Raw genomic sequence first — 13,496 nt, 5'->3', positions numbered from 1 at the left:
GTAAGAATTACGTCAATACTTTCTATTAAAAGTTTCTCTGAAAAATACGGAAGTTAGAATATTTGAATGCGGAATTTTTTGCTTTATATTGGGTATTATTATACAAGAATATTTTATGCTATATATATCTTCATATTCTTTTGTGTTTTCTCTCTCTTCTGAGTTTCTGATAAAAAAGCAAATGTATGTATTTGTCCCATTTGTCACAAAAAAGATCTAGATATTTTTGTAATATTCCAGAAGAAGCATCTGTTTTTTTTTTAAGTCAAATTTTGAAAAATATTTCCGTACTTTGAAGATACACGATCTTTACATAAATTTCTCGTAATCATAAAAGTGCTTTCTGCATTTTTATGATTATGAAAACGTACATGTTCGTGAAATGAGGAAGCTTAAATATTTTCATGAAATAAAGACGAACAAGACATTCAGGTTCACGTGAACTTACATAGCTGCAGATTATAAATATTAAACGACTTAGAAAAGGAACTGAAGATAAACTGTAATGTAACTACTTTTGCACGAAGATGAGTAACGATCGCCGACAATATTTTTACTTCGTACTTCTCGTTCGCTTCTTTGCCCATCGACAATATAATTATATTTATTAGATCGACAGTATGCTAGGAATCCTGGTGCTTACTATCTTTCAATTATCTCTGCTTCGTGTATTTTTTATCATTTGCTCAGTAATTTCGCACAAAAACTTTTACAGATCTTCTTTTCGATATTTCGTTCTATATTGTAGTGTTCTTGCGCGAAATGAACATTCCTTCAGCGTTGATCTATTAATGCTGCTTGTTTAATCTAATAGTATCTACGTTAATATGTTACAAAATATTATTTAAATGCGAATTTAATGTTTCGGAGTTATTTGATCTTAAAAATAATTAAATTAATTTTGTCCAAGTAAACTTTAGAAAAGAAAATATTTTTCTTGTTTAAAAAGGAGGAAACAAAGTTTTACTATTTTTATGTGTGTATATTTTGTTTTATCTTACACTCTTACGGTTGTAAATCTATACATAAAATAAGATAACGAATTATGCAATATAATAGGAAAATAATAAGTAGAATTTTATACATAAAATAAGGAGCTTCTACCAGGTCATTTTAATAAACGAGAAAGGTGTAACCAGTAAACCTTTATTATTCTTTTATTATCACTTGAAATTTATGCGAGCGGATTATCTAATATATTTTTTATTGTAATTATTTATATATAAAATTTCAATTTACACTTAATTCTTCGTTCTTTATTATTCATACTTCGTTTTTTCTTCATTGTTCTTTGTTCTTTCTTCTTCATCCTTTCTTTTTTGTTCTTCGGTGTCTACAGTCTTTTTTGCTTCAATTCGCTTTCTATAGAAGTCTTCATGGTGGATTCGAAGTATCTGATCTTGTCGGCTATCTTGGATACTGGATGCTACTTGAAATAATGCTTTCGCATCCTTCGGCACGAATAGTCATCACAAAAAGCGAACAAAAGATTATTATGAAGACAAGGTCGTTCTTCCCCTCCGTTTTCTTTGAACTCGATCATTGGCACTTTCACTGTGCTAAGTTTTCTAGACAGAAAAATACTTCAATGATTTATCATTATAAATATCGCTTATCATTGGAAACGCTAATTATATAATTATTGACGCATAAAAAATTTATAGAATAAAAATATTTTTGGAAAAATTTATAGAATAAAAATCTTTTGTTGTTACACCTAAAAAAGTATATAAAAAGATTTTATATATATTTGTCAAACAGAATTTATGTATTAAAAATCTTCAAAATATATAGATTTAATACGATTATTTATCCAATTTTAATTGTATATAATCGCGCAATTATTCGCGAAATTATTTAAATCCAAAATAATTACATGAACATGGTGGTTTTGGATTTAATTATCTGTAATTGTAGCGATAAATTTTGATGTTTACAGGAACAAGAGCATTTGAAACCGCAAATCGTACACGCGCTTTCCAATGCGGAGCTCTACTGCCTCGCTCTGGCCAACATATACTCGGATCCTAACTATCACAATCAGAATCACTACGGGATCCTGCAAGCCTTGGCCAGGAAAGGTGTCTACGTCGCGGAACAAAACAATACTCAGCTCACCGAAACGATTCTTATTCAAAATTCACCACTTAAGATGGTAAGCTGCCAGTGCACATGTAACGTGCGTACAGTCTATAGTTTCCTCTTCTCCAAGACATTTGAACATCTTCAAGTGTCGAGAAGTGGCAATCTGAAATTGCTAGAAGATATTAGTATAATTTATCCATAATATTTTCAAGAAGTTGCATAAATCTTATTACATAAATATCTTATTACGACAGTGAATATTATGTGAAATTATTTTAATCGATGCTAATAATATCTTTGTTTCGTTATAGTCCGCGCATATGGCTGTGATAGAAGGCCTGATGGTCTTGTACGCGAAAGAGGTGGTGACAGGAGATCGGGTGGTCTCAGCGATACAACGGTTCGACCCTCAGGCCGAGATGGACGTGCCGTCGGATCATGAGAAAGGTCTCTTGCTCTGGATCAATCACGCGTCGCACGCGTTAATTGCCAAAATTCAGAGCGAGGAGGGTGGTGGCGACAAGACGCGGCTACCTGAATTACCCGCTGCCAAGGACTTTCAATCCCTATGCGACGGTGTCGGCCTGGCAGCTGTTGTAGCTTTCTACTGTCCTAGCGAACTCAATTGGATGGAGATTAGGGTGTCGAAAAGACCTTCGGTAGCGGACGCACTGCACAATCTCTCTCTGGTGCACGCGTTCTGCGTCAAATGTCTGCCCTACTCGATTTTTCACATGCAGCCTGATGACGTTACGTACATGAGAGGGTGCGTTAATCTAATTAAATTCGAAATTACACTTGTATCGCGCGGTGAATATTTTACAAATCTTTCATAATATATTGTATTGATTTTGGAAAAGATAATTATTAGTTGTCCTTTTCCTTCGATTATTCTTGTCATAATTTTTAGGTCGATGAAACAAAATCTAGTGGTCTTTCTGGCTGATATGTATAACGTCTTGGAGATTCATCCAGCGAAATGCGTGCGCTATCCTGGTGAGGAGCGGGCGATGCAATACCTAGATGGTACGTAGACATTTTACGATATGGAATGAGACTGTTTATTAGAAGCAGATTTGCGCGACAATATGGTGGTATTCGAGCTATACTTCAATGAGAGCGAGAAAGAGAGAGAGAGAGAGAAAGAGAGAGGAATTGTGAAAATTGGTGGTGGATAAATGTGATTGGTGGAGGCTGCTGTACACTGGACTTTTATACCCGTTTTATTATTTATTTTATTATACTTTCCTCCATGAAAAACCTACTACTATTGCAGGGAACGTACATTATATGTAATTTTGTCCTAAATTATACAAATTATAATAATTGAATTACTATATATTGAATTACAAATTAATTCAATATATCGTGAAATAATTCAAATAAATAAATCATCAATACTGAATATCAATGAGGAATGTTGCTTGCAATTGTAATGGTATCACGCTTTTTATCAGTGTCAATACACACACTCAATATCTCAGCCTCTTGATCCGGATTCCCCTCCTCGAGAGCAGCGACTAATTATATTATTTCCATTCGATACCAATTGACCTTTTTTGCGAATGCAAACAACAATGAGGTCGCCGCTGCAACGGGCAAAGAGATATGATATACCAGCCAAACTTACGAACTTACCTCCACACGCAGCACTTAATCTACAACTGTAATATTTCCATATATTTCTATGGCGTAACTTCTTCTTGACGCTTGACACGACAACGCTATCCTCGCCTTCTTCTTTCGTCAACTTCCGGTTGCCCATGAACCACATGATACGGCGCGGCGACGGGTGCAGCCTGCCCGCGCAATAGTCATGGCGTAGCTCATAAGAGAAGCCTGCCACAGTCTATAGCTCCGATACCTGATCTGAGAAGCAACCTCTCCGTAACCGCGCCAGGTTTCACAGGTATCCACACGTTACCACACAAAGAATCAATCTCATGTCTAGGTGGTCGTCTACCTTTGCGAGTCGCGTTTCCGTGGACTGATATTGCCGTTTTTTAGAATGTCTCGAAGGGATCAACGACTTAATCGCCTTATCGCGCTGCCATTCATGTATGTAGGTGTACCAGGTCACCCACATTTAATGCGACGCACACTTATTCTGTTATAGACAGTATATATAATAAAATATTTGTGATCGTTGCTATCAAGCTTAATTAAGATCTATTGTACTACTAAATTCTAAAATTTAACAGCAGTATTTAGTTTTCAATCTTTTAGTATGATCAACATCATTTCATCACACGGATATAAAAGTATATAGATATAATGCATATAGAAAAATTTTACTTTTTGTATTGGTTTTGGAAAGATCATTATTGAAGTTTGGAAGTATCATTATTGAGAAATTATCTATTATCGTTAAAGTTCTGACGCGACATTTTATTTGGAAAAAGAGAAAGGCAATGCGTTTTATCGATAATTCTTGTGTACATTAACTAAAGAAAAATCACGTGATCCCGTTGGACTAATCTCTTAGTGAAGTTCATAAGTTGCGAGGAGCACTGCTTGTTACTAATCACATATTGTTTGCATTTCATCCAATCACGATCGTGAGAGCATAGAGTGATAGATATATATTCTCCGGGAACAGACCTGCATGTAAATCGCATAATTTTGCGACACGATTGTTGCTGCTTATCGCTTGCATTGGATCATTGGCTTCATTTAATGTTTTTTTTTGCATGAGATTTTGAGTCGGTGCGCTGCTACCAGTCACTGTCAACGAGAAAGATGAGAACTTCGTCGTCATTCATTATGGTCCACTCCATGTTTAGTTAGTACGATTACGTTGCGACGTTGTATTCATACTTGGTTCGTTTATGGTGTTATTTGGTTTATGGTTTATGGTTTATCATTTATCGAGCTATTTGTTTCACGTTATATTCATTTTCAGATTGGTTCGACACTACGACAAAAACTAGAAATTAGAATATTATTTTATTAGAATATTAGTGACTCGATGTATATCTTCGTATTTTTTCTCAAAATATATGACATAGACTTTTCTGTTAATATTTCAATATTTGGGACTTGCACAAGTTGAAATTCTGTGTTATCGTTCCATTTCAGTGCATAGTCTCACATTGAATTAATTTTGCTGATAATACAAAATAATTTACATGAGAATTTCACATTGTGCTCTTAAATTAATTTGTTGCCTAAGCTTTATTTAACGTAAAATGTAAATTTATTATCTGTTGAGCATTCTACTGAGCATTTTTCTACTTGAATATAGTTTGAGTGATGAATGAACCTCCTCATACATTAAATAAAAATTATAGACAGGCAATCGATTCATCATTAAATTATCTTTCCAGTTACGAAGTCAACATCAGGCAGTACTGTGAAGAAGTCGCAATCTTTGCAACAAACTGCTGATAGTCACCCGTACGATGATAGGTGCGTTGTCATATTTATAATAACATTTCAAGAACATTCTAAAGCAAAATATATATGCTTGCATACTTACAGAATGTATTAATAAACTTTGCAAATATAAATTTTCTATTTTTTCAAAAAATACATTATAAACATTAATTATAAAAATAAAAATTAACAAATTAAATTATTTTGTAATATTTATTATTGCTCATCGTGGCCGTTTATTTACAAATTAATTAACGAGTCTTATATTTTCTTTAATTTACAAATATAGTTTATAAAAATAAACTTATAAAAATAAATTTATCGTATACATATTTAATAGAAATCAAGTTCAGTTTTTTTTACAGGCGTGCAGGTAGCGAAGAGAGTTTCATAGTGCATCGTGGCAAAGGCATTCCCACGCTGAGCTCCGTAGCCGATGAGAAGTCCGTTAGAACTGAAGCCGCTGGTCGGCCGAGCAATTGGGAAGAACAACGACGAAGCTCCTATGCCGGACGTCGGTCAAGACGGAACAGTATCACGGACGATTCTCAATTGACTATCGAAAACTTCGGCGGGTCTCAGGTATGTAGCTGCACAGAGCGACGTCATTTCATTCGTCGCACGAAGAAGACTTTGGCGCGGAAGAATTATCTCGAGCGGACAAGCAGTATGATCGAGTGATTTCTTTTATCCAGGATAATTTACACAATTTTGGTAGAAATCCGGATAAAGAGCTAGGCGCGCACACTGGTAAGCGCAACGCCACCGAACCAACGTTGCCTGCGCGATCTAGCGTCCAAGATGTATACGGTAGCGGCGTGCAGCATATAATCGCGGACAACGGTTACAGCGGCAGTGAAGAGCCGATAAGGCTGCGACGACAGGCGTCCAACAGCAGCCTAGATAACGTCGCTCTCCGGCAAATCTTACATTCCAACGTAGAGAACGACAGTAGTACGGATGGTAGTAGTGGTGGTGGTGGCGATGTCCCCACGAAGTTCGCCAGCTTTGCTAATTTGAGTAGGCAGAGCTCAGAAAAAGGAATCAATTTCACGTATACGGAACAAGATGATGCTAAATCGAATAGGAAACATGGCCAAAGTAATGGGAATAGTGAGAAGAAAACAACGTTTGCCACTCTGCCAAACACAACCACGTGGCAACAACAGAGCAGTCAGCAGTCGCAACAGATGGAGCAACATTCAATTGGTAAGTTATTAAAATGAGAAGAAAATTCATCATTTGGAAAGTTTCAAGTTGATTAGAAAAAATGTTAGTATAATATTTGTAAAATATAACGTTTATGTGGAATGTATACATTCAAGTATATTATTAGCAAGACAAGAGAGAGTGTAGTATTTAAAAATATATTATTTAATTTTATTCATATTTAATTTTGGAATAATTGAAAATACTCTGTGGTGTTAGATGAGAACGGCGGTAATACTATAATGGCCTCACAGCTGAATAATATACGACTGAAGCTCGAAGAGAAGCGACGACATATAGAGAACGAGAAGCGAAGGATGGAAGTTGTTATGTCGAAGCAACGGCAGAAAGTGGGAAAGGCTGCTTTCTTGCAAGCGGTCACGAAGGTAAAAACATATGGGATTATTTCAAATGTATTCCATATAATTTAGGAAGTCTGCATAATACATATTGATCTACTTGAACATCATTATCATTAATTTTGCATATTAGTTCTACATACACATCATTATTATTAGTCAGAATTTTCAATAATTTTTTTCTTTGATAAAAAATATAGAGTAATACGAGAATATATAATTCAGTACGAGCGCGAATTACGGGAAATGTTGTGAATTTTGTCGACACAACATTAAGGTCTGCCATGCTGTGTGACAGCTACTTTGCGAATCTAGGCACGGGTGTTTAGTATAGAGCAAATAGTATGAAGACTGTACTATATTTCAGAAAGTACAGAGTTTCTTTTTCTTCCACCTTCTATTTACGTTTTTCGTATCATGTTTTTCTGATTGTTATCCTGATTGTTTAATATCGCTTGTACATATAAATGAATCATCAGTTGAATATCAGTTGAATTTGTAGTTTATTGGCAAAGTACATGAATGTATAATATATGATTGCTCAGTTTTAGATAACAATCAAATGTTTTTAATTTGTTTTTAATTCATCTGTTTATTTTTTTATCTAGATATATTCGTGTTTTATCTAGATATATCATCATTTTGATTGTTTTGGTTGTACATAGTAGGATCTATCTCTCTTCTTTGTTTGCGCCTTAAATAATCTCGGTTGCCATGTTGTCTTAACACAATTCTCTTTCTGACATTTCAGCTGTACTTGATGGTAAGCGCATGCTCTGACGCTAAATTTTTGCATTATAACAGGATTGAACATTTCTATTTAAATCACATTTCTGTTTAAGCAGGAATTTTTTCCGTTTGCCAAGTACATTCTTTACTTAGCACATGTTATTTTTTTTGAAAACGACATCGATATCTTGGAACTCGAGCAATTAATATCATTCAGTTATTTCAGTTGAACATGGATAACTCATTTTTTTTAAAAATATTGTTACAATTAAACTAAGATGTTCTTGTGCGAATTTATCTTTCATTTTTTTCTTAATGTTCGTTTTCCAAAGTATTGATAGAGTTGTGAATGTGTATTGATTTTTAAACAGTGTTTGAAGAAGATTTTTAGGTTTGTTTTGATTAAAGCACTGCATGTTATTTTACGAATATATTTATTTCATCGAAAGAAAGTAGTGAGTTTATACATATGTAATATAGAAGAAAGTTTCAAGTCGAATTATTTTTAGTAATATATTAGTCAAATGGCGCGTAACTATCGTATTATAATCCTTTTATGGTATCATTACTAGATATGTATATATGCCACATGAGTGAAATATATACTTTTAATTTTAAATATATATGACATATGTGAAGTTATATATACTTAATTTTAATTATATATATCTATGTGCGCACACAAGATTAATTTTTTAAAATTATATTTACAAACGAGATAGCGCGCTCTTAGTTTAAGTCAATTGTTGTTTAATTAAGTATGATTTGCGAGCCACTCTGGATGGGCTTTGGCACTTAACGCGCTTGAGTGTAACGTGACCTTTGCCCGCGGGGAGACATTCGGCACCTTGGTGATTTGGTGATGATTTGGTGGCGGACTCTGAGTACTTAACAAGGCACGCTGGTTGGGCTGGTTGCAGGGTAAGGTTAAATCTCCCTCTTCGTCAACGTCTGGGGGGGACAGTCCGGCCGAGACAGTCGGTCCCCCCACTCCTGTAACCTCCGGATCTTCCGGGGCGACTCCGACGAGCGTTTCCGAGGCGTCCTCTGTACCCCAACAACCCCTTCAAGAAAAACCACAGAGACCCTTCTCGCTCAAGGTACGATATCACCAGCAAGTGTTTCAGGCGAGAAACTCCGTAATAACTTATCGTTTTTTTCTAGAAGATTATTTATATTACGCGCTTATGTGAATGGCTTTCGAACATCGATTATTACGTTCTTTTTCTTTCGTCCCTGTTGTAGTGGAAGGACTCAGTAAGAAAAATGATTATCTTCCCTCTCAGTGTTTAGCAATTACGAAATTAAACGGCCGTGACAATGCTACAAAATGTACAGCCGCTTTGTATATTCACCCCTTTAGTAGAAATTACTTTTGATAAAACGGATCATATTATATTATTTTGCTTCTTGACGCTTCTTTTACTTAATAGAGGAAAACGAAACCTTGCATCTCAAGATGATTACGACAGATGTATTTTATGATGTGCAGACCCACTTGAGCATTCGTTAATACCGTACTCCTGGTACGCATGGTGCAATACTAAACACTCCCTGGAAAATAGCATCGCATTTATTTGTGCATTTATATCTGTGTCGGTGACGGTTACTATAATAGATATAAGTCAATATTTAATACGATTTCTCTCTTCTACTAACAGAACATTTTACATTCTGATATGTACATATATTTGTCTAACTGGTATCTAATTAGCTGTATTACGAAAATTTAATTTAAGTTTCCGCTTCTAATTACGCTATTACTTATGGCTGTTGCGGCGAATCATTTAAATTCGATACCTGTAATTAAAGTGCACCTTAAATTAAAGTACCGAGAACTTAGGGAAATTCAAGAAGACTTGACGTAGTTACATAAGATATTGATCAAACAGACGGATAAATGTTGCATATATAGATAGTGTCACCAAGTTTCCGGCCATTAACTGGATCAAGAATTTGTCTGTGGATCGCCAATTATTACGAACGTAATAATTGACAAATTAAATCATCATCATGTTTTATTCGTACTTACTTCGGGTAAATATTCGTAAATAGTATTAAATGATAAATAATGAGATATTTTATGTCGTATTATGCAAAACGCAAGTGCCAGGCCTCAGTGAAACATAGTTCACATGTACATCGTTTTACTTATTTTATTTTATTTAATTTTGTAGATTTTTTTTATTCTCGTGCAAAATATATCATATATATAATGATAAGTGTACATGTACACTTTAAACAACATAATTAGGAAAAATCTGAAACTTATAATTATTTTATAATGAATAGGATTAGTAATTTTTCTATATTTAAAAACTAAACGCTAAACAGAATCGAATTATTTTCTCTATATTGAAGTATTACACGCAAGTACGCATTTGTAGTACCATAATATTTTTCTGAGGCATTCCATTTCTCTGATAATGAATATAGGAAATTAGTGAGGATGTACGGGATGTCGAGCACAAGTGGCTGGAGCACGACGGTAATGCGCCATTCATCGAGACCAGACGCACTCCAGATATCGAGAATATGGATCCCGAACAGTATCGTCAATCCATAACACAGTTAGTACTCGTGCCTGTAAAAATTACAGTGGAATTACAAAAACTCGTTATGCAAAATGTTGTTTATTGTAGTATGAACAATAGCCTGAGCGAAATTCAAGCGGATATACAGCGTTTGGCAAATCAGCAGAATCAGATTCAACAGCAGCATCTGATGTCGCAGCATCAGAAACAGATGCAGCAACAACTTCAGCAGCTGCAGAGTCTCAGTCAGCAGCACATGCAAGTGCGTGTCAGAAGTATATTCTGCGTCATATCATGTTATTAATTTATTAATTGTTTCTTTTCAAACTTTTATTTTGTAGACTTACGGAATGCCACCAATGAATCCATCAACGCCTAGACTGCAAGATTCGCAGCAATCGCAGTTCTACTTGCATGATCAGCCGCAAGTGCAGAGGAGAATGTGGGGTCAACCAGTACCCACCCAGAGTTTGGCCAATGAAATGGCCGCAGTGGGTTATCAGCAGTCTATGGATTCGCGATTTAGTCCTCAACCTATCGGTACATAATTAAATTAATTTAGAATAAATAAAATATTAAGAACAAAACTTCAAAGAAGCTACGCGGTTTACGATTATTTCCATAGTTTGATTGAACCTTGTTAAACGCCAACATTTCATAAATATTGCAACCTGATTTTGATAAAATGAACTACAATGTTAAGGGTCGACAAGAGTGATATATATATATATATATATAATTTTTTTACATACAAATGATATATATATATTTTTTTTTACATACAAATGATATAGAAAATTTTCTGAAAACTGCACGAATCTTAAAACAATTTTTTTAAACCAAAATGCTCGCCTAGAATTTGCTTTTAGAGATTGAAAATTAACGTCATATTTCCCTCTTTTAATTTTAATACGTTTCAGTGGATTATTTCTGAATTTTTTTTCGTAGCTTATCAGCCGGACATGCGCATGTATGCGGATCCAACGAGGACTTGGGTCGCGCCACAAAAGGGATTCGTTTTGCACGACACTCAGGAACCAAGGTACCTCAACGGGGATCATAGTCTGTGTAATAATCAAATGAGCCACCCCGGTCCGGCCAGCGTCTTTCCAGCGTCTTCAGCGCTTTTCAACCAAACACAAGCCACATCTGCTAGTCCACAACATCGTAACACTGTAAGTGTTTTTCGTGATTTTATTTTTCTTTTAAATCTCTTACATTTTTTTTACACACTTATCAATGATCCAAATCGCGTACACAGCGAAAATTATATTATTATTTCTATTACTGTACCGTTTTATCACGTTCACTCGCTTGTCACAAATTTATTTATATTTATATTAAATAGCTTTTCTGCATACAATGCACACACGCACATGATTGTATTAATTTATTACGAAAGACAGAAAGACGGGCGAGATTGAATGCTGCACCCACAGCAGCGATTATTGTGTGAGTGAAAAGTTATAGCTAAACGTTCGCGATGCGTGCGCCGATCATCAGCTCGATTTGGTCACTTCAATATAAAGGATTGGCCCCGAGCGAGTACGTATATGCATGGGAACCAGTTGATGATGTAATGCACGCTTATAGATGCTTGTTCTTGATACCCAACATGGCAGACACTACCCACACTGGCCAGTCTTAGCGTCTAGACGATCGCGTTCGGTTCGGAAATTTACACCTCTAGTCTTCTCTTAAGTGTTTTGTAAATTTAAATAACATGTATTTCCTCAACTCGGCCGTCGCAACATCGCGCGATTACTTCACTAAGGTTTGCCTTGGCTAGTTTACCTTATTTTTATGCATTTGCGTCTCGCTTTTGATAGATGCGGAAGAAAATGATCATTGAATTATGTGAGAAAATAATGTTGCGACAATGGTGCCGATAGTGTTTTGTAGATATTTTAAATCTGTACGTCAATCTGTACGAATTTATTCATTCTGAGTCTTGTGTATATTTATATTATATACACTCTGTTGTTAGACATAACTGACTGAATTTTTTATCATCTCTTTTTTTTAAAATTCCGTTAACAATTTGTTACGGAAAGATTGTATTTTATTAAAACAATAAAATATGTATTTATCTTGTTCTTTTATACGATCATATTTTGCTATCTTAGGTTCATCGAATAAGTCAGTTAATTAGCGAAAGTCCTGAACCTAAGAGATCAACAGTACATCACATCCCGATCTCATGTGAAAGCCCGACGGAGAAGAGGCAAGCTTTACATACTCCCGTACCAGCTCCGCCTGTCGATGATATGAAGCCCCAAAATATATCTTTTATTGGTAATGAAACTTTGTTTTATAGTTCTTTTGCAATTATATGAAAATATCATTTTCTGTACATGTTTTTTAAATTAATGTAAAAGAAGCTATAAAAAAATCATCAACTTTTTTGAAATCTCTTCTTTTTATTTTGAAGGCAACGACGATGATATCGCACATGGTATTCGCGGCTTGAACATCACATCGGGTAGTCGTACGTATAGAATACCATCGCCAACTAGACCCACGATATCGCAGAATTCTTTTCAACCTCATCCGTCATTGAGGGAGACGTCGCGTTCAGTCACTCCGGATGTTACGCCTCTTGATTCCACGGACCCGAACGAGAAAGGATTCTATATCTCCTTCGACAATGACGCTCCTAAGAAACCAAAACCGACCCTCAGAGTGAAAAGAACGTCTCCTAAAAAGGTGAGCGGATTTTTAGTTACAAACGAATTTTCATACTCTTAATTTTACTCTTAATTATTTTATTATATTTCTCTCTTTGTTTCATATTCGTTTATTTCGAATAGAATTTTACTATGTGTACAATATTTCTTAAAAAGGAAGCAATTATTAAATAAACAACACTTTTTTTTTTAAGGAACGAAGTGTGTCATCTTACATTGAGCACGAAGACTTTACCATGCACCCAGAATCGTCTCCTGCTAACGTGATAGAAAAGCAGAAACAAGTAGAAGCTCAGAGGGAATTGGAGCGGGAAAGATTGCGGCAAGCCGACGAAAGGGAACAGCAAAGACAAGAAATGAGGGACAGGGATCTTAAACGGGAAATGGAGAGGGAACGACAGAGGGAGAAACATCGAGACAGTAGCACAGACAGCCGACACGCTTCTGGCGTTGGTCTGGTGATTGGGAATCAACTTACAAATCCCGATCCGGTATATATTACAATAATATTTACTATT

The 13,496-nt window shown here is 35.4% G+C and overlaps 1 protein-coding gene across 17 annotated transcripts in view; it reads left to right on the top strand.

Annotated features, from left to right (window-relative positions):
- Patronin (calmodulin-regulated spectrin-associated protein patronin) overlaps positions 1-13,496 on the top strand; it is a 71,187-nt gene that overhangs the window by 49,503 nt on the left and 8,188 nt on the right. For 6 of the 17 annotated variants that reach the window (XM_087411722.1, XM_087411723.1, XM_087411720.1 and 3 more), the window contains 16 exons: positions 1,940-2,155; positions 2,397-2,851; positions 2,996-3,111; positions 3,884-3,994; positions 5,412-5,493; positions 5,814-6,042; positions 6,156-6,669; positions 6,889-7,055; positions 8,678-8,857; positions 10,194-10,327; positions 10,400-10,553; positions 10,633-10,831; positions 11,240-11,466; positions 12,418-12,586; positions 12,723-12,997; positions 13,173-13,469. In XM_087411722.1, the coding sequence (XP_087267848.1) occupies positions 1,940-2,155; positions 2,397-2,851; positions 2,996-3,111; positions 3,884-3,994; positions 5,412-5,493; positions 5,814-6,042; positions 6,156-6,669; positions 6,889-7,055; positions 8,678-8,857; positions 10,194-10,327; positions 10,400-10,553; positions 10,633-10,831; positions 11,240-11,466; positions 12,418-12,586; positions 12,723-12,997; positions 13,173-13,469 (3,525 nt within the window). Of the gene's footprint in view, positions 1-1,939; positions 2,156-2,396; positions 2,852-2,995; positions 3,112-3,883; positions 3,995-5,411; positions 5,494-5,813; positions 6,043-6,155; positions 6,670-6,888; positions 7,056-8,677; positions 8,858-10,193; positions 10,554-10,632; positions 10,832-11,239; positions 11,467-12,417; positions 12,587-12,722; positions 12,998-13,172; positions 13,470-13,496 lie in introns of all 17 variants that reach the window. The other 11 variants (XM_087411715.1, XM_087411714.1, XM_087411713.1 and 8 more) reach the window with 6 other exon arrangements.

This window comes from Acromyrmex echinatior, chromosome 12 (assembly GCF_024713525.1).
Source record: "Acromyrmex echinatior isolate Ae372 chromosome 12, ASM2471352v2, whole genome shotgun sequence".
NCBI classification, from domain to species: Eukaryota; Metazoa; Arthropoda; class Insecta; order Hymenoptera; family Formicidae; genus Acromyrmex; species Acromyrmex echinatior.
This window is presented reverse-complemented; position numbering and strand designations above follow the sequence as displayed.